The sequence below is a fragment of the Dunckerocampus dactyliophorus genome, chromosome 4 (assembly GCF_027744805.1).
Source record: "Dunckerocampus dactyliophorus isolate RoL2022-P2 chromosome 4, RoL_Ddac_1.1, whole genome shotgun sequence".
NCBI lineage: Eukaryota > Metazoa > Chordata > Actinopteri > Syngnathiformes > Syngnathidae > Dunckerocampus > Dunckerocampus dactyliophorus.
In genome coordinates this window covers 9498124-9524080 of record NC_072822.1, presented here as the reverse complement: position 1 = coordinate 9524080, position 25957 = coordinate 9498124, and the positions used below count along the sequence as shown (strand labels likewise).

General features: G+C 40.2%; 2 protein-coding genes across 4 annotated transcripts in view; both read right to left on the bottom strand.

Moving 5' to 3' along the window:
* Nucleotides 1–17287, bottom strand: part of LOC129180099 (rho guanine nucleotide exchange factor 28-like) — a 40125-nt gene extending 22838 nt beyond the window's left edge. For 2 of the 3 annotated variants that reach the window (XM_054774175.1, XM_054774174.1), the window contains exons 1-10: nt 16720–17287; nt 15334–15380; nt 12032–12173; nt 11254–11363; nt 9734–9914; nt 7376–7559; nt 6716–6917; nt 6484–6559; nt 6070–6116; nt 4196–4268 (exon numbers count right to left, since the gene is read on the bottom strand). In XM_054774175.1, the coding sequence (XP_054630150.1) occupies nt 4196–4268; nt 6070–6116; nt 6484–6559; nt 6716–6917; nt 7376–7559; nt 9734–9914; nt 11254–11363; nt 12032–12173; nt 15334–15366 (1048 nt within the window). In that variant the 5' untranslated portion in view covers nt 15367–15380; nt 16720–17287. Of the gene's footprint in view, nt 1–1341; nt 1525–4195; nt 4269–6069; nt 6117–6483; nt 6560–6715; nt 6918–7375; nt 7560–9733; nt 9915–11253; nt 11364–12031; nt 12174–15333; nt 15381–16719 lie in introns of those variants that run through there. The other variant, XM_054774176.1, reaches the window with a different exon arrangement.
* A 1352-nt stretch (nt 17288–18639) lies between these two features.
* utp15 (UTP15 small subunit processome component) lies at nt 18640–25770 on the bottom strand. Its single transcript, XM_054774177.1, has 12 exons — nt 25583–25770; nt 25250–25341; nt 24919–25011; nt 24616–24800; nt 22923–23101; nt 22678–22803; nt 21207–21342; nt 21008–21092; nt 20757–20912; nt 20079–20180; nt 19831–19964; nt 18640–19280 (listed from the first exon to the last, which is right to left on the bottom strand). The coding sequence occupies exons 2-12, from the start codon at nt 25337–25339 to the stop codon at nt 18977–18979; spliced, it is 1590 nt and encodes a 529-aa protein (XP_054630152.1). The 5' UTR covers nt 25340–25341; nt 25583–25770; the 3' UTR covers nt 18640–18976.
* Nucleotides 25771–25957: the final 187 nt, after the last annotated feature.

Here is a 25957-nt window from a genome sequence, read left to right as displayed (position 1 = left end):
ATAAATAAATCACATTACATCACATGCCCCACAACAAACCGGTAGATTTTGTGACATTTTCTGCTCATCCCAGACTCTGTGTCGTTCAGCGTTGGAACTAAAAAGCTATTTATTTTGCCTCTCACATGTAGCAGGTTTGAAAAATTAAGTTTTTCCTTATTTTTCTCCAGCTGCTACACCTCCCCTGAAGTCTTCAGGCCTGTCTTCTGATCTAGAAACGTCTTACATATCTTGTTATCTATCGCTCCCAGTGTTGCCAGTTGTGTTGTAATCAGGTCCAGTTATGTTTTCTGCTTAATAAACTCAACAAGGCTTCCTGACACTGTGTACATTTAAGATGTAATATACAACCACAACATTATGTTTTATTTAAGAACTAATTGAAATTCATCCATTGATCATGCCCAGTGTCTGGATTTTTAATCTCAAAGATTCTTTTTTCACAACTGAACATGTTCACTGTCCAAACATTGGAGGACGTACTAAATATTATACAAACGAGACCCACTTAAAATTCAAGAAAGCCGATCACTTTGGCTAAGGCTTTATATGGTCAGTTTAATGGTGGAGTTCACCTTGGTCTTTGGCGTTGTAATACAGGCAGGCGGTGTTTTGAACATTTGCCACTGTCAGTCTCAGTTAAGAGGCAATTACTGGGATTATGTTGCTGAGGTTTATGGTCAAAGATGAGGGAAAGAGTGCTGGATTGAAGCCATGACACAGACATGGCAGTAACTTGAGCGTCTGCTGTGTTTGTCTGCACTTTTTCTCTCTTCTTAAAAAAACACGCATGAGAAGTGTTGATGAGTTTATGATTGCCAAGTGAACCAACCTGTGGCAGCATCACCAGGGTCATCGGGTATACTAGGTATATATACAACATGCATATTAAAATTGTCACATGCTCATGGCATGTCATATGAACCTGCAGGACTCCTCGGGGTGGAGGGTCATTCAAGCAAACAACAATGTGTCTCGAAGATGTCGAAAGTCCCAAAACACTCAATCAGCCTAGTGAGGACATCTGACATTCCGCAACATACTGTCAGATATCAGGTTACATCACCGGCAAACAAACAGTTATCTCACTGTGAGTAAGAGCCTGTGAATAAGTATGTATGATGGCACCAGTCAATCGTACTTTATGGGTTCCAAAATGACCGTCTTTTCCTTTTTACAGCAGTTCAACTGTGAAACTTTATCAACAAGTCATTCTAAATGTTACGCTGTCCAAAGTGAACATTTGGTATGCAAAATTGTCAGTTTTTTACAACAGTGCATGTGACATTACGTGTCAATGATGATCGATTATCACATTTATACCGTACAACACTTACTTACCTTTTTTGCCAGAATTCTTACGCATCCGCATCCTGGGAAAAGAGGGCCATGAGTAGTTAAAAGGAGAATCTGAGTCCGAATCCATGATGTGCTCTCTTCTAACCAGCTCAAGATGTGTAAAAAGAAGTTAGTTTACATCCATTCCCCCAGCAATCTCTCCTTTTTCCAGAGCCCCACTGTAGACACTCTGACACTTTAGGAGAGAGCCAGCATGTTCCCTCTGTCTCCCCCAGTCACCCCTCCCCCTAAAGCCCTCCCCTTCCCCTTTCCAAACTGTCCAACAGAAACGGAGTCAACTCCTGTCCTCTCTCTCAACGTGTTCTTTCAGATTTTCCTAAATCGTATCCAACTCTATAGATGCCTCTGCCTTTTCACTCATCCGCCACACACAGCTTGGACGGACCAGGGAGGTGAAGCCATGCTGGCAGAGGGAGGCAGAGGAGGTCATTTACTGGCCAGAAAGAGTGACTGAAGGAGGGAGAGAGAAAATCAAACATAGGAGTGACTTCAGAACCTACAGAGAACACAAACACAAGAGCAGACAGCCTAGCGGCGGTGACTCTCAGACACTGGAGAAATCATTAACCCTGTGAGTTCATGATTGTCTCAGAGATACGCCAGGCTGGAGGGCTGTACACATACTTGAAAAGGTGAAAGCCATTCACTCCAATGTGAATGTAGCCTTTCTAGTCACTCCCATCACTTTACAGTGTTTTGCATGTAATGCAATGCAACTCCTTGTGGGGACAGAGAGGGACGGTGCAGACTGCAAGGTCAGCAGACTCACCATGGAGACAACAATGAGCGCTATGGCTGTTTTCTTCTTCACTCTCTATGTCTTTTCTCCACCCCCTCCTTTTCCACTCTTGCCATCTTACTGTGCCTCATTAACAGCATCATGGATACACAGAGGGCATAGTGACATGTTGTGAATGCATCTAAATGCTGGAATGTGATAGGAAAAGCATATGAGAGCTTTGAGGGTAGAATGCAGTAATGCATTGTGAACGTGTGAGAGTGTTTGTGCGGGTGCACGGGTGTGGGGGGCGCTTTGGCACTGTACTTGTGCAGATTAATGCTGGCTTTGTGGGGTCTGTGTGAGGTTTAATCCTTTTTTTCCGCTCTCCAATTAGATCCCTCAGCTAGGGTCAGAGACTCCTGTTAGCATTTCTGGCATTACAGTCATCATCTGTCGTCACTTCTCCTAGCTACCCGTATCATAAATTCTCTTCTCCTCCGCTGACACACACCATTCTCACACCACTCCACTCCCTTCTCCCAGGGGATCTCAACAAGCTGCTGGAAACAACTTTCGGGAAAGCCTTGGCAACCCCCCATTCAGCCACAATCAGCCCCTGTTTTGTATCCTATACCCCTCGGTTCCGTTCAGAGGACGCTAACCCTGCATTCTCCCTCCCAAACACACATGCACAACCATGACTCCTCTCTTCAGATATATTGAGCAGAGCCATTCAGGATGAAGTTTTATTTGCTAGTTGTTCACATTAAAATGCTGACCCAGTGGGATGGGAATTGGGGGGAATGGGTGAATGATCTGTTTGTGCGTGTGTGTGTGCATAGGTATTTGGGTACTAGTGTGTGTTTTCGGTTGGGTATTTGAATTTGGGGGGCATTGGAAGGGCACAGGTGGGTGTGCGAGGAGGAAAGGCAAACTAGAATGTTTTTTTATTGGTTTGTAATCAATGTACTAGCATTAACAACTTTAAAACTGGGAACTGAGTGTTGAATTTGGGTTAAACAATTTAAGCAAGTTTAGATTTGAGATGCAGGGAGCTAATACCAAGAAGTACAGGGAGAATATGGCAGCTACGTTCCAAATTCCTCATCCCTTTGCTCTCGGTGCTGAAGCTCTGACTGCAGAGTTTCCGTCTGTCTGTTTGATGACACCTTAGTTCAAGTCAAGTGTCCATATAGCGTGAGATAAAAAAGACTGGAATCATGGTGCAAAAATACACTTGCGATAATAAGATGAGGAATTAGACAATTAAATGGATAAAAGCGGAATTGTTTCCCATCTGTGCTATTTATTTATTTTGTCCTTATGTGAGGTTGCATGCAAATGTTGCAAACACAGTCATCGTAACTCTTTATTTAAACCACTAAAGGCAGTATGGGGATCAGCTGAGGTCACAGGCAGGCTATGTTCAAAGAAAAAGTGAATATCCTCAATCCGCAGACGCGCACAAAAGCAGAGAACAAAACGGCTAAATCATAAAAAAACCACAGGAAGTTCAGATTGCAGATGTCCATTGCCAATGTTGTAAAAGCCTGAAGCCTCAGCTTGTAACCGCGGAATTCTTATTCTCAGCCATCATTCTACTGTCCAGCAAATCAAGCCAATCATTAACCCACAGGATGTTGTCGCTCTCAAAGCTTCTATCCATCAGGAGATCCAAATGAAGCCACCATCAGCCACATTGTTAGGATTCATTTCTGAACCAGAACTCGCTGGCAAGACTAAGACGATTCAGGAGTGCTCTCTGCACGCCATGTTAAAAAAAAAAGAAATGCCTTCCATGTGTCCTTGCTGTGGTGAAGAGAGTGACAAGAATCCAAAAACTGTAATGGATGGAAGCAAGACAGGCCACAGGGATGAAATGTGACTCGTCAACTCATGGGGGAGGCAGACAGTTTCCGACTGTTGGTCTCATTAAATAATTGGACGCTACTTGGGACACCTAAAATAACAATGACCACATTCAAAATATCCACAGCTGGAGCACCGCTAGCTTTAAAATGAATGTAGTATTCCAAAAGAGATTCATTCTGAAAGGCAACCTTGATTGTATAAACATTTGAAACACATTTATCATATTAAAAGTAAGCATCTTACCACAGTCAGACTGCGACAGCTCATGATCTTGACACTCCGGATTCAGGCAAAACATCAGTGGTTCCTCGTAGTCCTGCCCAGAGAAAAAGTGTTCACCCAGCAGCGCATACATTTCCACAGTGAGACTTTTCCATCAGGTTACAAGCATTCCACTAAAAAAAAAAAAAAACAAGTCTGGCTAAGTACAAAAACACAAGTGTTTGGCAGAGGCTTGGGTGTGCGACAGCGAGAGAGATCAATTAGGTAACCATCTGTAGCGCATACAACAGGTCTCATAGAAACATGAAACACGTTCACAAAGTAGGCTATTCAGGCTAACTCTGCCAGGTGGAGGCTCCAACACCTTAACAATGACACAAAACAATGAGGAGCATTGAGGGGCAGGGAGGTGGTGGCAGTGCATATTACTACAAGTATTTACACTGGTTGATGCAGACGTTCATGCACATCGAGCGGAAATATGACATTTCTGAAATTAAATACAGTGGAACCTCCAAAATGGCACAATCCAAAAGTAAAACATATGCCTCCAAAGTCAAATAAAACTTTGGTAAGTTCAAAACAACACATTTTCAGTGCTGCGAGAATTTGCCACTAGTACTTTTTCTTTGGCTTTTTTGTGATGCCATAGTAATGACAAAGAGGAAAAGTGTAATGAAAATTATAGAACCAGAAATGGAACCGACTGGGACGTAGGAAATGGCCAAGCTGTTCAATATAATATAAACAAAATAAAAAATTAAATCAATCAAATAATCAAATAATAAATCAATTGCTGAGTTTCATGTGACATCACATTTGGTTGTTGTTAGCCCGGCCTCAAAGAGATGAGGGGCAAACAAGTGTATTCGTAACTTGAGGTAATGTAAAATCTGAGCAAAAATACCGCATACATGTGCCATTCTCGCATGTGGAAATCGTTCAAATGTGTTTTTCGGAAAACGCAGGAAAAACAGGAAAAAAGGAAACAACCAAAAAACGCAGAGAAGCCACCTTTTTTGGCATTTGCTAACCAGCTGTCGCTATCGTCGAGTGGAGCTGAGTAAACACGCTCCAGTTCACAGTGAGCAACAGGAAGCACAATTTATACTAAAATCAAAGTTAAAACATTGTCAGAACTTGAAAATGTGAAATACGCCCACCTGGAAGAATGTCCAGGTGGCTTGCTGTACTAAATATCCCATGTTATGCCGTGGACACCTGTGGGTTATATGCCTGAGGCCTATGTATGTACAAATATTTTTTTCTCTTTAAATGTAGTGGGTGCGGCTTAAATACTGGTGCACTCCACAGTATATAGAATTTTACCACGCAGATGCCATGTTAAACAGTACATATCGTATATGTGGCTTTCTAACAGACACACAACATTGTACTGTGTAACATTTTTTTTATTCTGGCAAGACATGTAAAAATACCACTGCAAATGCCTTCCTGTTCCCCATAATGTGTGTCAGGTGCTTTCAACAAGTGAGTAGTTTTACTTTATTTTGTGTTTATTTTACAGATGTTAACTTTCTCTTTGTACACGTATGACAGTTAAGAACAATGTAAAAACATTCCCTGTACAGTTAACAGAGACCTTATGATTGGAACACTATGAGCCTAGAACAAATCCATTTTCAAATTTCCAATTTCCAATGATAACCAACATCACAGAACAATTCTCAACTTTTTGGAGCTTCCACTGTATTGGAATTTCAAACACACACGCCCAGGATTTGTCAAATAAACTGTATGAGTGAATCAGTGGTTCCTAGATGTGTATGAACACACTTAGAAACAGTAATAGTCACATTAAAGTTTGATGGAAAAGATGTGATCACGTTTCAGGCTGATTCTTTTATCTCTTAAAATGGCATTAGCTTACTCACGTTATTATCTGCAGCTGAACTACCTCCACTGATACCAGAAAAAAGTCCTAAAACAAACAGATGCATATAGAGTTAGCATTTATCTACAGTACTGTATATCACATTTAGCACCTGACTGGATGCTGCTGTATCTTGTGATTGCAACAAGTATTTTCCTATACAAAGTTATGTCACTTGAAAAACTTTTTTCATTGCAGTCCCCCTTTCTTCCTACAATCATCTTATTTTCCACTTGCAGTACCTCAAATTTCCACATGAGGTCAGTGAATTTGTGTTAGCGCTACTACATAATGTACACCAGCAGAGAAAAACTGGTTCAAGGTTGCCACATGAAGAACAGTTAATGCTGTGTTCCATTTTTTAAAAAGCCGGTGAAATCCTACAAAGCATACAAATACGGATGGGTTAGAATACCATTTTCTGCAGGATCATCCACCAATTGTTCTTTGCCAAAAATGGCTTCAGTGTGTTCTCTTCTTAGTGATTTAACCTGAGGGAGGACAGGTACACTATGAATACAAAGTTCATGGGTAGAAATATTTTGCTTTGACGCATGATCTCCCCAAACAGCCTATAATACCAAAATTGAAAATGTGTTTCATTTGCAATACCACTTTCAAGGAACAGGGGGGGAACAGACACTGACCTCTCTGAGGAAGTCGGCATCTCTAAGTCTATTTCTGAGCAACAGGATATCAGCATGGCGGCTCTCCTCTGAGCTCCACTTCAGGTTTTGCCGGACGGTCAGTGTCAGATTGCCCGTATCATGACAGTACCTCAGCAAGCGGGAGCGGTCTGCCCACACCTGAGATAGTCCTGCGGGAGGTGTGGCTAGAGGGTTGGGCGGGCTGCCGCAAGATGAAAGATTTTTAGGGGTTAAAAATGTAGACAAAACACAGAAGGCATACACACACTGTAAAATTTGTAACAATATTGTAATAAACGCAAATGTAACATCAACCTAACCTCTATGACCTGACAAAAAAACTATCACTATTGGGGATACTATTTTACAGCCTTTAAAGACTTATTTATGATGGATTAAAGATGACTTCTGAAGTACAACAAACACTGTCATGCTGGAGAAGACTATTTTTTTAGGTCAAGTAAACATGTCCTGCAGCAAAGATTTATGGATGGCTACTTGGTACAGCGTTTTTGTGTTTAAAAAGGTACCCTTGAAAATGCAGAGCAAAGGTATTTTCTTAAGAATGCAAATTACCTGGATAAATACCACTAAGAAAAGTGTTTGTGTCTGTTCAGTTAGTCACTATTTGGTTTCAGTGGCATCACAGTTCAAACTTACTGCATGAGGAGCTCCAGGAGTTCCCTGTTGCCTGATGAGTGTGCCAGCTGCAGTGGCGTGACTCCCTCCTTGTTTGGAAGACGGATAGCCATCAGACCCCCTGGCTGACAAAGCAGCAGCTCGGCCAGCCGACACAGACCCCACCGCACGGCCAGGTGGAGTAGAGATTCTTTAGGGCTGTGATCTGGTGACGGAAAGAAAACATTGGCAATTGTAGCTGAGATTTTCATGTGACTGCCAGTGAGATGAAACAGTAAATTATATAGAACTGATGAGATTTATTTCCCCAATAGGGTACTATACTGGAGGTAAACTTCTCTTGATGAACTAATTTCGGTGATAATTAGCCTGAATGTCACTGATTGATTTGTTCTCTGGCAGAGCACTGAATCCCTCTGGCCCACTGACCCACTTTAAGGCAATAAAACATTTTTACAAAGTACTAATAGCCTCTTATTTTCTTGTCAGCTATTCAAAGGAGTCCAACAAGCATTTTAATTTTTTTATGACAACCCACACAAATATGTATAATGGAACCTCAAAAGTCAAAACACAATTTGTTCTGTGACACTGGTTGATTTGTATGTTGAAAGTGGCATTTGTCAAGTAAACTTTTCACATTTTCTATTAAATTAATTGTACGCTCACATTGTGCTATGCATCCAGACCCTTTCCCATGTTGCAGGAAGTTCCATTTTTGGTTCTATTTTTCCTCTTTGTCATCACACTACCCATCTGTGATGGCATCACATCAAGACAGTCAGCTGAAAGTCAGCTAAAAAGCAAAAACCACAAATTGTATGACTTTTTGGCAGATTAATTTGGGATTAATTGCACACCAAATTGTGGATTTTCTTATCAACTCGAACCATCAACCTGCCTTTTCTCAATCTCCCTTAAGCGTTAAAGTGCAGCGACAATGGCTTGCAAACATGGTGATTTCTTCAACCAATAAGAACAGATCACATTGGTTAATATGAGGTAAGTGGAGAGTATTATATTGAGCTACGTATGTTTGAGCATTAACAGTGCACCATCCATCCATTTTCTGTACAGCTCGTCCTCACTAGAATCGACGGCATGTTGGAGCATATCCCAGCTGTCTTCGGGCGAGAGTCGGGGTACACCCTGGACTGCTCGTGGTTATAAATATAAAATATTTTGAAAATGACTACCTTTTGACTGCGTTAAAATGCTGAGTGGTTGTATTATATTATAATACATCATACAGGTGCACCCAGCAAAAGTGTCCAAAGAACATAAATCTCAAAACCACATAATAGTAATAGATGTGCCAGCTCTCAAATTTGGCCTAAAGCGTAGGCTGTGTGTGTGTGTGTGCATAAATTAAAGGCCTTTTAATATTCTCCCACATCATTCAAACATTAGGGCTGACTATTATCACAACTGTAAATTTCATGAAAGTGAATGGCTTGGACAGATGTGTTCTTAGGGTGTGCAAGTCAATATTAGCATTGTTCTTTCAGCTGTATTTAATAGTCTGAAATCGTAATTCAATTTGCCAAGAGCCTGTACTTGCAAATCGTCAAGGGTTGAAAGGTACAACCCCTTTTGATTTGATTTGATCTGTCTCATCTATCTGTTGCAACACGATCCATTGAATTGTGCATGAATTATGATGCAAGAGATGTGATTGTTTTCTTTGTTCTCAAACAAAAATCCACTTCTGTAGAAGATTTATGTGCAGCAGTGAAATGTAAAAAAATAACTTTTTCGGAAGATTCTTTATGTAGGGGATTTACTGTTCAGTCGCAAAGAGCAATAAGCTGTTATCAAATTAACTGCAAACATTAAGAGGGAGACGCTGCAATGAAACAGGCTGCCATAATAACATTAGCCTGAAATCTAGTTTCTTATTTATGTACTGAAGGTGGGTGTAAACCACTAGAGTTCATATGAACAGACGGTGGCATCTAGCAAACATGGTGGTCAAGCCACACACTGAAGCTCCGCCTCAGGCAAGGTCCAGATGGAACGGTTCTATTAACCACATTAGATGCTGCCTAATTGGCTTTGATGAATTCAACAGAGGCACACATGTGAGCATGTTCACTTCCGATTTCAAGTCCGGTGAGCATGCATGGAAAATGCTAATTAATGTGGAGAAAGGATATGAGCGTTGCGAAAGGGAACTCATTCACCTCATTCACCTTCTTTGATATCCAAACTGTACGGTCACTGGGGACTCCATCTGGTACGCTTGTTAATCTAATACAATATTGCAGAAGTACCTAAATTCAGTGAGTGTATTGCGTGAAATATTTCCAAATTTTAATGATAACTAAATATAAATGTAATCTATACTCTGACAGGAGGATAGATGGTTCCAGCTCTTACCATCTCTACTGGGGCTCCCCAGAATATTCCAGTTTGGAGGAATATCCAGGTTGGCAATGGCAAGGGCTACACGTTGATCCATAACCCAGCGGGAACTCTGCTGTCCCAGGTTGAAGAGGCTGCTTAGCTCTTTGTGATCCATGGAGCTCAAACTATGCGTTACCAGGTACTCTGCCAGGTCCTGAGAATAACAAAACAACATGGCAATGAGATACACTCCTCATCAAAATAGTAAGACCAGTTGACAAATTTCGATAATTTACATTTTGTGCTGTTGGATCTTTTTAAGTAGAGCTTCAAAATGCAAAAAGAAGAAATGGGAGTCTAAGACTACAACATTTAAAAGCCAAATCTTGGCAAAAAAGTGGATGTCATCTGTCAGGTATTCACACTGTCATGATCTCTTTAGGCAAAACAGCTTCCTCTCTTTGAATGCGGTCGGATTGTACAGCTGCATAAGCAAGGCCTCTCACACCGCGCCATTGCTACTGAGGTTGGACGCAGTAAGTCATTTTAAAGCTCTTGAGAGTTATGGAACAAAAAAAGTCAAGTGGTAGACCCAAGAAAATGTCATTGGCCCTGAGCCGCAAGATCCGATTGGCTGTCTGTCAAGACACAGGATGATCCACGGCCCAAATGAAAGTTGTTACTGGTGCCGAGTGCAATCCAATAAGGGTTACGAGTAGTAATGGATGGCAAGGGAAGTTTACAGCTGTGTTCTTAACCTTTATCTGTATGTGAAGTACATGCACCCTCCTTCTCTGGGAAAAGTTCTGATACTTTGTTGCAAAAGTTGAATCACCTCATGGTGAGGTTGGATATATTATCCTCCATCTTGACAGTCAAATTCATGCATTCATTCAGCAGTTCAGCAGAGCATAAAATATCTCGCATTTGACTTCTTTGTACATCTAGCCGTAGCTGGCACTGCTGTTTGTGTATTTCGATAAAGTGTAAAAAAAAAATAAATAAAAAATATGCTGGCTTTTCCTCTGTGCAAGGATGGCAACTGATAAGCACCTTCCAGCTCACGCACGCCTGACCCCTTCAGGATGCATCAGTACTGCAAGTGTCCCCCATATGATATTCCTGTGTATTTTATTGTCCGATTAGAAAGAACAATGATGTCACACTTATGTTAAAGACATTATACAGGTTGTAGAAAGTCATGACACATCGGATCGGTAAGACTATACAAAAAAAAATCAGATTGGAAGCGAAAAAATCTGCGTCGGGACATCCATACTTCACATGTTCTCATGCACTTCAAATCATTATTAAAATTAAGAACTTAAGTTGTTATGTATATACTGTACGTTTTCACATTTTAGAAATAAGAGTCTCTCTCCAATTCTTGACTGCTTCCAATAAATGTCCCGTCCTCTCAATTTCGGTAAAAAAAACCCCAAAAAAACTCCCCCGCTATAATTGCAGCATTTACGGTATACATATTAAATTAGATAAATAATGAATTAATAATTTATCCAATCAAATACTTTATTCCCATGTATGTTTCATACCTGAGCATCATCTTGAATATACTCCAACATTGCTCCACCCACCCAGGTGAGAGGCGTGGATTCGGAACAGAGGTAGGCTTGCACGGAGACCACCTCAGCAAGGTTATGTCCTATAAAAAAAAAAATTTAAAGTTGACAATCCACCCATTACTTGTAACAGAGTCAAAATAAGCACATTTTGTACTTAATTTGGGAGTAAAAAAAAGTCAATAATCAAGGAGCATATAGTTTAGTGAATAATAATTCACAATCTCTTAATAAGCATTGGCAGTGCTTTCCAACTTCCTTGCACATTTCATCAAAGCATCATTACTGACTGATAATAGCTTCTGTGCTTGCATATTTCCTTCTGGTGTTGCATGATAACAAAGATTTCTTTTTATTTTCTCAACAAAGGCAGGAACCCTTGGGTCTTTGGACACTTTCACGGAGCGGGTTTTGTAGCGGGAACTCTGGCCTTTGTGACCGACTGCCTGCCGTCTCTGTCAGAGCCTCAATAATGTTGACATATTGTCTGTGGAGCAGTTTCCCTCCTGAGAGGAAGCTGATAAGATTCTATGCTTTTCCAGACATCAAGTCACAGATTATACTTGTACATGCATGAACAGTATGTGTGTGTGTCATGATTGAAATGGTGATATCTACAGTTCCTGAGTGTATCACAGGAAAAGAAACGGCTGCATTTTCCGGTGGAGCAATTAAATATTTAAAGACATTTTTCTTCATGACCTAAGTGTAACACATGTAATTACGTACATGCCATGTCACATGTACATACCAGGCACTATGAAGGAAAGCATGACGTCACGCTGAGCCCTGGTGACATGCACCAGTGTGGAACCTTCCAGAACAATGTAGACTTCAGCATCTTCCAGCATTGAATCCAGCCCCTCCAGCAACGCAAAAACCTTTGCCTGGCCCTGAGGTAAAAAGAGGTCAAATAGGAAATTAAGTATTCATATGCCTAAAAATATAGGTAACTGTGATTTTATTGTGGTGTGAAGATTTGGAAATATTCGAGTTGTACACTAAATCTCTCAGCAGATTTCCTCTTGAGGGTACAATAAAAATTTCCCCCTCAATAAAAACAGGAATGTCTTTTTAGTGTCTGCTGCAAATACATGCACTGATCCCGACAGGCCAGAGCAGTTTGGACGACTGATCTAAGGGAGGTAGAAAGTGAATTAGAGCAGAACTGTAGCACAGAGACATGACAGACTGATTGGAGTCTAAAAAAGGTCAGATATAGATGTAACAATATAACTATGTCGCTATCATTATGAGTGTACAGTAAATCCTTCTTTAGGAAGCCTGTCTTTAAATATGAGCTAATGGTATACCTGCAGGCAACAAAACAAGCACTGACAATTGCTCAAAAGTATACGAAAATGTGCATGTGGGTTGATACAGGCAGCAATATTTCAGGTGAATATTGTGGTAGATAGTGATGATGGTAGGCTAAATCTGCCTGGGTCATCTGCATGGTAAAATTGAAAATACAGAAACGAATCAAAGCATAAACACTTCTGCCACTGGTGAATGTTGTATTACTTCATCTTAGAACTGGGGTTTTCAAAGTGTGGCACAGCAAGCCTCCCCCCAGAAAATACAATACTGTTGGAGCCTCTCCACAACAAACTGATTTTCTAGAGCATTTTCTATCATTTTTTGCTCACCTGAGGCTCACTAACTATCAGAATTAAAAAACAATACATTTTTTGACATAACTCAAGTTAGCTTAGCATGTTTTAGAAAAATGTCTTCTGCTGGCATCTCCTACTGTCTTGGACTAATGGAAGACAACTAAGATAATAATTGAGGTAAATCCACCATTACTACTAAAAGAAGCAACAATTCTAAACACAAGCTTTCATTGGAGACTAGTACGGGTGTGCCGAGAAAAGACGATACAAGAGATTGGATCTACGAGAACGAGACGAGGCAAGACTCTAACATTACTTTTAAGAAAAGTACAATGAAAAAAATAATTGACAATATATTGCAATCTACTCATTTAATTTCAATGTCACGCTCTTCTGCACTGCGTGTGTATGCCAGCGGGCCCGGCCTCCACCCACCGAGACAAAGAGGCTGTATGACTGACAAAAAGGCTCACTCCGTTCATGCTGTTCTTCTATGGAGCAAACATGCCAAAGTGCTGAGAACAATGCACAAAGTAAGCTCTCTTCCTGCCTGTTTGGAGACGAGAGATGAGATCTTGCGAAACAAGATCATGTGACACCCCTAGAGATTGGTATTGTCTCAAATGATTATGACAGTAGATTAAAATTGTATGATGAAAGCAAAAGGCATGAATTACAGTAGTTGCTACACTTTGGTAGCTGGTTTACAAGCGTATGAAAGACAAACATCAGTCAGGACATTACAGATATGTAATGACATCCATTTTAAGCTATTGACATTTTAAAAAAATATATCATTTCGTTGTATTCTTTCGCTGTCTTAAATCATTATCCAGAGCCCTTCTCTTGCTCTTTACAGCTGCAGCTTGCACCAGAACCAGTTGCACAAGGGGAGAATAAATGGTTTGTAAAGACATCAAGCTGTGGCCTCAATAAAGCTGACAGCAACATACATGGTACGAATACATGGTATGAATGATTCTGAAGCATATGAGACATGCTGGAGGACAAAAGGCACAGCGAAAGCTCAACATTTTTAAGGATGACATTGAAAGACAGTGAGCATCAAATACAAACATGCCGTGTTTTCTCTTGCTCGTTCATGTTAGTCGTCCCTCCCCACTTCGCAGTTCGAATTTCACGGCTTCAGTCTATTGTTTTTAAAAAATTTATTTATAAATAATTCTTTTTCAACTCTGAACCACCAACACCACTTCCTGTCCGCCACCCCTAGGGAACACATTTTTAGCAACACATACATATGGCTTATTTTCTCTTAATATATACTATATCGCATAATACGAGTGTAAAGGTGATTATGGGGCGTTACTTCATGTCTAGAGGGCTCTAAAAATGTTAAAAACCGTATGTAGAAGGTTGTAAACAGGTTTTCTATGCTCTTAACTATGAAAATATTCCATTTATAAATAAGTAATCCTACCTCGTGCAAATTCACTTAACGCGGTCGTGTCTGGAACCAATTAACCATGATATATGAGAGATTACTGTACACCTACCTTCTTTTTACACTTGTATGACAGTTTGTAAAAGGTTAGAATGTTACTTAAAAGCTGCCTGTACAGTCAGTCTCTTATTTATATTTGTATTATTTCTGCAATTGCTGAACAAAGCAATGCCGCAAGAACAAAAAAGGAAGAAATAACCATTCGGATGAGAGGATTTGGCAACTCAACAGCAAGTTATCATAGTTGTCTGCTTTAATGATAAAATGGTTGCATCAGATCCGGCTTTCTAGCAAAACAAGCAACGTATCCGTCTATGTAATAAACAAGACGGGGCATATATTTGTATAAACTTTAAGTGACCTCAGCGTGACAAAGAAAACAACATGGACAAATGTGAAAGGATTGAATGGACTGAATACAGCTAAGGAAATGCTTCACTTCTTTGATCCTCCAATATTAATATTTGCTTACACTGCTAAGATCAAGCAAGCTGCAAAGGGTACGGTATTTGCCCTGACCACAACCATTCAAAGATTTAACAGGATATATCAAACTTATTGCAAATAAATGTTCTATTCAAACTATGATTAATTAAATACAAATAAAAAACAGAACTAGTGAATGAATCCCATGGTTACTGATTTGCCAGTTGGATAAACATAATGCCAGGCTGCTATTCATTGTTGTGCTGACAGACTTGTTATTTTCTCAAAGAATTCAAAGGACATCAATGACTCATACAAAGGCCGATGAAAGTCTCTGCATAATCGCAGCAAAAGAAATCTGGGCGCACTCGTTGACCTTTTGCAAAAAAATGCTATAAAAAGTTCACATAAGTGATAGTATTTCATTATAGCCACTTGAAAATAACTTAGAACTTTATGGTGCCTGTTTTTCTCTTTTTAATAGTTAAATTGTGATTCTTAAGATTAGCTTGTCTGCATGATTTGCACATTGAAGCACATACTCACATAGAGAGGCACTTTCCTTCTGCTCAACTCCATCCCTGCTGCACCTGCTGGTTGACAATAGCCATTAAAACCAAGCATTAGAAGCAAAGATAAAGTAAACATACTTGGTAAAAGTCAAGTTTTGTTCTGTTTTGTTTTTTTTTTTACATTGGAGGAAATACCACATTTTGTGACCCATTGATAATTTTGTAACTTTATGTGCTTACTAAAGACAACAGTTTTATGTTAGGTTTTTTGAAACATAGAGAGAAAGAATATCAGCCTTCCCTAGCCTACTTTGGGCAAGAGGCAGTTAAATAAAGGTCACAAATTAATTTGTATTTGATTCCCTTCCACCCAGCAAGAATACTGATGCCCACACACCAGGTGTGTACCCATGAAGCACACAAATTAGTGTCCAGAAAACAGAAGATGAGTCTTCCAAGATGACAATGAGCCAAAACATGCAACCAAGGCATCAAGGAAACTGTAAACCCAATGAAAATCAGTAAAGGGAGCTGTCATTTTGTTGCCGAGGGACAGCCTCAAAACTTCCATGAACCAGAGTGTTTCTGTAAAGAGGAACGAACCAAAGTTCCTCCTGAGATGTGAGCAACCGTGGTGACCAATTACACGAAACGTCTGACTTTTGTGTTTGCCACCAAGGGTTAGCCTACTAAGTCACATTTTTCTTGTGGATCAAATACTTCTTTCACTCAGTCAAATATACTGTCAATTAATTTATAACCTTTATTTAATGTTCCTCTTTTTGTATTCGTTGTTGATAGTCTGTCTCTCTATGTTAAAATAAACTACCAAAAAATTCTGGACTGTTCATGTTCATGTCCCATCAGCAAAGGAAATAATGCTCTGATCTTTTTACCATTTTTTTAAACCAGAATTTTAGACATCTTACTGCGTGTCAGGATTATCTTGTAATGAATGTAAGTGGATAATGTTAATTCTAAGACTTTTTGCCCAAGTTTACCTTGTGTATTTGGGATGCGAATGAGACCTGATTTGCAGGCAGGCAGTATAGCCAGCTGCATTAGGTGTATATCTGGTCTTCAATAGGATGAATTAATATATGTCAGTGCTGCAGGATTAACACCTGTTTTTAATCAGTGGAAACAATGTCTGGGGATGAAAAAAACGTACTACAGTATAGTTGACATTTTAGAGCAAATAATACAATACCAAGACAACAACATGAAATCCACCAAGATGAAAACTAACATTTCTAGGCCCATTACAGTATAAACATATTATCTATTATTATTATCCATCTTAGGAACCTCCAACCTTTTTAGTGACACATTATTTACCTTTCTTAGTTACGTTATATATTTTTAAAAAGTCCCACAAGGAGACAAAAACAAAGCCGTTAGCTACTTTTAATGGACTTACCCTGAGGCGCGCAAGCTCAAGCTCGGAAGAAACCTGACAATCCGCTTCAGTGAATCAAACACACCACCACCGGCCTCTGCTTCATTTTTTTTCCTAACAAATAACATTAATTGACATGGTGACGGTGTAAAAAATACATGTTTTGTCGGCGGGAGTGCTATTTAAAAGGAGGAGTAACTGCCACGCACTGAGCCTTGATCCTCCTCTCTCTCACCTCAGCAGCGGCAGAAATTGAGATTTCCTCGCTTGTCAAAGTTAATTGCTTACTTGGGTGGTAGCGACCTCTAAAGGTGAGAGATAGATCTGCAGGTCATACGAAAGTACGGTACAGTACTTCACAATAGTGATGGAAACGTCGGCTCCTTTTACAGAGCCGGTTCTTTTGGCTCGTCTCACTAAAAAGAGCCTGCTCTTTCGGCTCCCAAGTGGCTCCTCAGATGTTTTTGTGGTGTTAAATTAATTTCTTACCAAATTATGTGTATTGGTTCAAATGAATTATCAATGGGGCCTGATGATTAGCATGTTGGCCACACAGTCAGGAGATCGGGAAGATGTGGGTTAGAATCGCCATTGGGCATCCCTGTGTGGAGTTTGCATGTTCTCCCCGTGAGTGCGTGGGTTTTCTCCGGGTACTCTGGTTTCCTGCCACGTTCCAAAAACATGAATGTTAGGTTAATTGGCGACTCTAAATTGTCTGTAAGTGTGAGTGTGAATGGTTGTTTGTCTATATGTGCCCTGACTGGTGACCAGTCCAGGGTGTACCCCACCTCTTGCCCGAAGTCACCTGGGATAGGCCCCAGCATACCCACAACCCTAGTGAGGATAAGTGGCATAGAAGATGGATGGATGAATTATGAATGTAAAAAATACATGATATCAAATGTTTATTTAAATGGATGTACTTAAACCTCAAGGAACAGCTACAAAAATATATTCTAACATTCTAAAAACAGACCCATCTCAATAGACAAATTAGGTCAAATCTCTTCGCGCAAATTCCTCACAAACAAATCGTCTCTAAGAGCACCACAGCATTTTTAACCCAGGCCCTAACCCTGCTCAGTGTGGACACGACGCCGCTGCCACACACATCTAGACTGATGACATTCACCTTTAAAAGAAAAAAAAAAAGACGAAAAACTAATCGGCTCCCAATTGGCTCCCAACAACATGAGCTGGCTCTTAGAACTGATTCATTCGGGACTGACACATCAGTACTTCACAAGTCAAGTCTGTTTTAGTGTTGTTTTGCAATGTCTTAGGATAGTGCAGTTGTTCTCAGTTATTTTCTGTCATGCCCCCAAGGGGGGACAGAAATATTGTCATGTTTGATTCTGTTAAAACAAACCCTGATGCGTTTTTCAACTTACCGAATCCTGCGGCACGCCAAACAAGTGGACCAAGACCGCTTGACTGATGGGTCTCCGTCCACATGTAAGTGAACCTAAAACTACAGCAAAGAGCATGCAGAAATTACAAATATACAGTATAACCGAGGATGCGTGAGATGTATCCGTTTCGCTTTCTTCCTCTCTGTGTGTGGTGTGTGGCATTGCAAGTGTCTGTTGGTTTGCATGACCAGTCTTTTGCAGATTGTTTTCTCACTATAAAATAACTGTTTTATATCCGTACTTAAATTAGTGCCACTTTGCTCTTAGAGAAAATAACCTCAATATCCAGCCATCCATCCATTTTTTATGCCACTTCTCCTCATTAGGGTCGCAGGGGTATGCTGGAGCCTATCCCAGCTGACTTTCGGGTTACACCCTGCACTGGTCGCCAGCCAATCGCACGGCACATACAGACAAACACACATTCATATCTATGGTCAATTTAGAGCCGCCAATTAACCTAACATGCATGCTTTTGGAATGTGTGAGGAAACCGGAGTACCCGGAGAAAACCCACGCATGATATGAGTAACAATATTACAAAAGTTTATTCTTAATGTTCCTACTAAATGGTTGTCAATACAATGCATACGATAGGAACATATCATACAGACATGGACAAATGCACAAACTCACACATACTCCATTTACAAGTGAAAGTACTGTATAATCAAGTCGTCCAATAAAAAAAAACATTGATTTTCTCTCGAGAATCCACATACGTGAATGCACACTGTTGTCCATCGGGCTCTCCTGAAACCTTCACCAAAATGTTTTCATCCAAAGGGGCTATGACACGTTATCCCTCATGTGAAGCAAGTTTAGTCTGATGCTTTGATTAAAAACCTTATAGTAGAGTAGAGGCATCAGGTAGTCTGGAGGTGAGATCGTGAGGTACTACTACCTTCTCCCTCAACCAGGCCGTTGGGTCTGCTGTTTCCTGAGCACGGAACCTCCTTCCTCGGAAGGCGGGAGGCAAGCACAATGTCCAACATACCCAGCACTTCGAGGAGTTCTTGCTGGTAATCAATTTCTCTCCCCAGCAGCTCCTGAAGACGCAAAAGCTGACGGTCCACGACAGGCGACAGGCTGACGACTGACTGGTAAATGTCCAGGATCATATCAGCTGCTACGACGAGGACAGGCGCAAACCTGGGGTCAATCAAGTTCCTAGACAAGTTTAAGGAAAATCTTCATTAACAATTTATAGAGCACATATTTGAGAAATATTAATAAAGTACCAGATTTCCTCATAGAAGGGCATTTACTCTACTTCAGAGAGTTACAGTTGCCTATTAGTGGTAAGTAATGCTGGTGCTGCTTACAGCAGCATTTTCGTACTAAAACCTATAGCAGAATTCAGCTTTACAGATGCCATGTCTACTGTGCTGCAGTGTGGTAGTTATAGTTTTCAATATACAGTACATGCTTTGTTGTCATTGCACCCAGGGATTAATTGGGGCACGGCCTCTATTATAGCATAGGCTACTATTTGAAAACAGAGAATAACAATAATACTTGGAAAACCTGTATTTCAAACACAAACATTTTTTGGAATACAGGGAATACAGAACAAGACATCTTGATGATTGGTGTTTTAAAGTGAATTGTTCAAATAATATATTAATGTCATTTCATGTTTTATTATAAGATTGTCCCAAAAAATGTATTTGTCAAGTCTACTTGTAGTAAAATCAGAATATGAGGTTCCAAGTCTCACCCTATTAAAAAGTTGAGTAACCGAGACAATTCCTGTTCATCCCGTCCTGCTAAAGCGTTTTTTAGTGTTCCTCTCCGATCCAACTCCTTTATAACAGCGACAGCAATTTCCGGCTTCTTTAGTCTGGTCCACGGCTATAAAACATGATCAAAATATTTTTTTTGTCAATAATGAAATGTACTTTCATGTATTTGGTTCAAATACATGACTAATGAGTTGAAAAGCCATATATGTTTCAAATCACATACCTGCAGAGCTGTATCCAAAGCCTTGGAAACACTGAACTTCTTTAGCTCTTTGTCAAATTTTGACAGATGTTGTCTCACAGGTTTACTGACAAGATAATCATCCTGGAAGAAAAAAAACAACAAAAAAAAACAATTAATGGTCACTCTACTCCTTAATAATGATTTTAGCTAATCTTACTAACAGCATGCGACTAGATACACAGTTTAACCAAAACCTTCTGGAAAAATCTGCATCAAAAGTCAAAACAATAATCAAATTATCGTGTGTGACAAGGCTCTTGTGTTTTTGTAATGGCACCACAGATCAGTCCCAGTGATGACACAGAAAAAGTGTGACGATAAAAGAACCAGTGGAACTCGCTCAAACAATGGACAGCATCTGGATGCTCATTAAAATGATTAAATATCACAATGCTTTATTAATTGTAGAAAATAAGACACTAAACACCACTAGGCATGGTCTTGTCAAGGGGCATCAAAGGCTGAGTAATATTACTTTACTTTAACTTTATTATACATTGGTTAACTTCGAGATACTTGACAGTTAAGAATGTTCAAATGACAATCTTTATAGTCGATCAAGGAAGCCAGCAATGAATGAATTCACTTATGTTATTTACAATGGGAAAACCTGTATACAACTTTGAAGTCAACCAACACTGTTTGACGCTGCCTTACTTGTTTAGGGACGTAGTTCTTTCCTCTCACAAATACACGGTATGAGGGTCGCCGCCTCTGTTGACTTGACAGTTCCTTTGATTCTTCAGGGTTTTTCCTGTGCTTGATGCTCAGAATGCCATTTGTCATACCCACGACAATAGTCTCATCATCCGGCTGAAAAGAAAAATAATTGTACAGTCATTGTAAGCAAACTAGAGTTAAACAGATTTGACTTAAAAAAAAGACTGTTTTCATTTTCAGTTCCTTACAGCCAAAGCAAGACTGAGGATGGAGGTAGCATAGTCAAAGTTGTGCACCACTTTGTAGTTGGTGGTGTTGTACACCTTCACGTGCCTGAACAAAAAGAGATATTGGATCAGAATGCTCTTACAAAATGCCTTATGACGTTGGATCATGGCAGTTTTAGGAATATCATTATGTGTTGGGCCTAAGCATCTGTTAACATACCTGTCCAAGGAGGCTGACAGCAGCCTCTGGCCACTACTGCTCAGACACACACAGGTGACAGTTTTGTGATGGTTCCTCAGTGACACAAGGGGCTGGCCACCTTTCAGCACATCCCACACTTTGACATAGCGTCCCCCTGATGAGAGCAAAAAAAGTCAGTGTTTGAATGTCCCGGTTGCCTACTGTAGTGGGTGGCAAGAGTGTGGACCTCTCTGCAGTGTGTGCTGCAGCAGCATTGTTAGCTTTTTAGCATGTTTTGTGAAGCCTGTGATTAATTTGTAGCCTTAACGCTACCTTTTGTTTGTGCAAGTCTGCTGCTGAGTGTTATGTTCTAGTTAGCTGCCTTGGTTGTCTCAGTTGTATTACTGTAACTTTGTTACACTTGGTTGGGTTTCCCCCTTCCTCTGTTTTGTGGGGATTGCTTTCCGTTTCTCTTGAGTCTGGTTTATTAAAACATACATATGGTGTCTTGCATAAAGAATCAAGAATCTTTTTCACACAGCAAAATTAAAATCAGCACACTTTGTAAAAATGAAAACTCTGTTCTTTATTGCACATAGTGAGTCTGTTGTATGTGTAGGGGGGAAACGGATTGGACAGCTCTGGATAAAAACTGTTTTTAAGTATGGAGGTCAGAGTTTTTATGCTTCTGTACCGTTCCCCCACCTTGGTGGGTAGGGTCTGCGGCGATACGTCGGGTTTTCCTCTGGACCCAGCCCGCGTATATTGAGACAAATAGTTGTACCAGCAATTTGCTTTGTGAAATGTGAACTAATCGTTAGTTTTTAGTACAGATGCTTTAAAACTGTCCGGTTAAATACAACATACAAAATCGTGATCATAATCAAGACCAGACGATATAAAAAAAATATTGTGGTAACATTTTGTGCTATATGGCCCAGCCCCATTTGATGGGCTCTTCTTTGGACCACACTATAGTTTGAGACTGAATCAACAGCCTCTGCTGGTTGCGGCAAAATGTTGCACTAGTATCTACTAATGAAGTCAGTTATGCCTGCTGCAAACACGCATACTCTTTCACAAATGCATCAGTGATTAGGGATGTCACGATCCAATATTGATTCCAGATATCGGGCAGATCACAGCACAATTTTTTTTTTTTTTTTTTTTTTTTTTTTTTAAATTGGGTTGTAATCGGCCTATATCCCTAATCTCCGATACGAGCAGTCCGATTCAAGCACTTGATTCCAGACCCGCCATATACAGCAGCAACCGGATAGAAGCCCATGTAATCACAACAACAGTGGTGGCTAGCATGCTACAAACTAGTAAGGAGCAGGAGTGCAGTAAAAAGACGTTGCCGAGTGCAAAACTTCTGATGCACAAGTTTCCCGTGGTGGCACAGAACCAGAGAAGTTTAATAAGGGCAAGAACCTGCATTAATTTAGACAACTGATAATGTACAATGCCAGAATTACATGCCTTTGGCATAAAAACAATCATTAGATACCTGCTGACACAAGGAGTCCCTCAGATGGGTAGAGAAGCAGACTTTCCACTGGTTGGCCGTGGTCCATAGTCATTACAGACTTATCCGTCCTGGCATCAAACAGTTTGAGTGTGTGGTCATATGAGCCTACGGGGGGGGGAACAACCATAATTCGTAACTCACACCCTGGTCATCAGGCCGTACCTCTATCCACTTTATTCCATCCTTAAGCAATGTGTATGTAGCAACAACAGGACTATTCCCACCTGTAATGAAGAGATCTTTGTTGAGCTTGCTCGTGACGCCACAGCGGATGTAATCTGTATGTTCTTGGTAGCTGGTGAGCTCAACTGCATTTGGGATGTCCCAAAGCCGGCAGGTGTAGTCGTCAGACCCAGTGAGGATCTGGTACTGGTGTGAGGTGAAGTCTGTCACGTGTACAGCTCTAAAGATAATTAAACGAGACAAAGCTTCAGAATCAAGAGTGCTGGCCAATGTCACTTAAACTATTGCAACGGGGCTGTCAGATTTCAGATTTTTATTTTATTTTCAGAAATTAACGTCATTTTTCTGTCTTCTGATAGGTTGATCAGAAAAAAAAAAAACTGTTTTCAAGTAATTTTCAAATAAATAAATGAATAAATCTGTAGTAGGGATGCACAATATTTATTTTCCAAGCCAATGCCGATAACTTCCTGCTTCTCATGATATACAGATAACTTGGAATGGAATGGAATGTTTTTTTTTTTTATTAAAATGCAGTTTGTGCACACGTGGAGGTCAGAACAACTAAAAGCTGGATTTGACACACCATACGTGTAGATTTTTCCTAATCAAATATCTTGACATCATTAGTATTACCAAAACATTTTAAAGCGGCGGCGGCTCGGAAGTACAAACCGTGGCTCCAAGGGGTTTACCAATCAATGAAAGCCGATATCTTCAACAATGGTAAAGGGCTGGTGATCCAACGTCATTGTTCCATGATGGAATCACCGATCGCTGTAGCCCTAGGGTCGTCTCAGGCAAACTTTTTTGCACTTTTGAAACACAGCGGCGATAAGAACAAGCCTCGGGGGTCATTGCGATGCTGGCATTTCAGGTGGCCGAAAAGGTTTGATGTGTCGAAGCTCAATATTTTTTCCCCTCATCACGGAGCATTTGGTACAACTAGCATGGGAAATGTCTTCCTCTGAAATAGCGAATGTTTGTTTACAAGTGAGCTCAGGGGAAGTTACGACAGGCTGGTTACGTTGCAGGCAGGAGAAAAAGAGCAGTGCTTGATTTGCCCACCAGCACCTCATTGGACTATTTCTTTTAATCAGTTATCGGAGCTATTTTTTAATGTTGTCAGGTTAATCTGTATGATGTCATAATTCCTCATATGGCTCGATAATTATCAGTCCACTAATTATTGTGTACCTCTAATCTGTAGCAATCTGGAAAGGGGGATGGATTTCATCTATAAGTATATTTTATTTAATATGTTCATGTTTTTGTCCTGTTCTTACATAAACAACTCCACATGACGTTGTAGTGTAGATGTTCTGAGTTGTCTGATGTTTGCTACATTTGGCCGAGCGCCGCAGTTACAGGCAGCTTTCACCTGCCTGTAAGTGTTACATAGATCGCCAAAGCTAGTAACGCTCAAAGTTAGTAGCAGAAATGTAAGTCAGGTGTATCAGTGACAGTGTAGACAAAGATAAAGGGGTAACTGGATTTCATGTTTCAATAACAACGGTTTCATACTCAATACGAGAAATGCTGGGTGGTCTACAAAAGCAAATAACGGCCTTAACAACTATGGCTGTCGGCAGCATTTGGGACTATCATGAGTGGTCAATATCCAGCAATATTTACAGCTACAATTTGAGCATATTTGGTAGTTTTAGACATACAAAGATATTTTTTCCTGTACCAGCATGACAGTTATTGGGGTATTAAATTCAAGTTTCCTACTTTGTGTGTCCTTTGAACCTCCTGAGGGCCACCTTGCCGCTGACATCAAACAGCCTCACGACTGAGTCCTCACATCCCGCCACGAGCAGCTGACCATCTGAACGGAACCTCCCACAGTATGCTGTGCCCTTAAACCTTGTAAATGCCTTCACTGGTTCCTGGGAGAATGGGCCATAAATGTGGATCTGTGGAAGAACAAAAACCAATGTGTACACAAGTCCGACATTGCATGACACCATGAAAACATTCTCGTAAATACCACAGTACCGAACTGTGAATGTGTGAAAATACAATATTGCTTACTCGTGTGAAAGCAGTGACAGCAAAGTTATGTGGGGCTACTGGGGAGTAGTCGATGTTTGTGACTGATCCAAATTCTTTTATCTGGACTGGTGCCTATTGGAGAAAAAGAAAACTATCACAACTGAGAAACAAATATAAAACAATGTAATCAAGCATAGAAATTAGACACGAAGCTGATGTTGGCTTCCGATTCGGCAGTTAAGGGAAATTTAAGGTGAATTGACGATTGCATATTTGGTCAATATCACGTTTAATCGAATCGGAAGCTCACTTCTGCATCGGAAATTTGACGAATATACAGTATCAATGTAATACATCTAACGACACTCACCTTGTAGTTTTTCCAATACAGAGAATCATGTGTGACTTTTTCTCCAAGTTTTGGATAGACAGGAATTTTTGTAGGTTTAAATGAGGCCATTTCTATTTGGGATGAGAAGAAAACTATTAAACAGGAAGACCGTGAAACTTGCAGTACAATCGCAAAAATGTCATAGGAATAAGTAAATGCCTTAAACTATTGTCATAACTCTTGAAAGAACAATACGATAAGTTTTACTGATTGCAAAATAAAGCTACAAGACTCGAGCCAACGTGCTGGGTTAGCACACGAAACTTTAGCCTGCTAGCATTCGCTACTAAATCGCCGTCTGATGAGTCTCACCATTAAAAACACAAGGTCCAGTGGTGGTATATGCTAGTTAAATGAGGTGATCCAAAATTAGGTTATATTAAAGTCGATTATACAAGCAAACCAAAAGTTAGGCATCGTAACGTGTTATCACGTTGCCGCAAACTGCCAAGGGGGCCGCCATGTTGGATAAGGAACTACTTCCGTTTTTGAGTAACGTAACTTTATTGTTCATTATTTTGTATAAATAAAATCAAGGTGATAATGCTTTCTGTTTTTTCTTGTACATACTTTATTTATATAAACTATTACGTGATTAGTGGTATGCAACGCAAGTTGCGTGACTTTACAGCAAGTACGTGTCTTGAATGGTACAAATTAAAATGGTACGTATTGTGATAGAAACGT

Coding starts and splice junctions, on each gene's coding strand:
- utp15 (XM_054774177.1), bottom strand. CDS start 25,339: ATGGCCTCATTTAAACCTACAAAAATTCCTGTCTATCCAAAACTTGGA. Junction 21,343..22,677: donor GGGACTCCTTGTGTCAGCAG/GTATCTAATGAT, acceptor TGCTCTCATCAG/GGGGACGCTATGTCAAAGTG. Junction 19,281..19,830: donor TTACTCAACTTTTTAATAGG/GTGAGACTTGGA, acceptor AAACTTGTCTAG/GAACTTGATTGACCCCAGGT.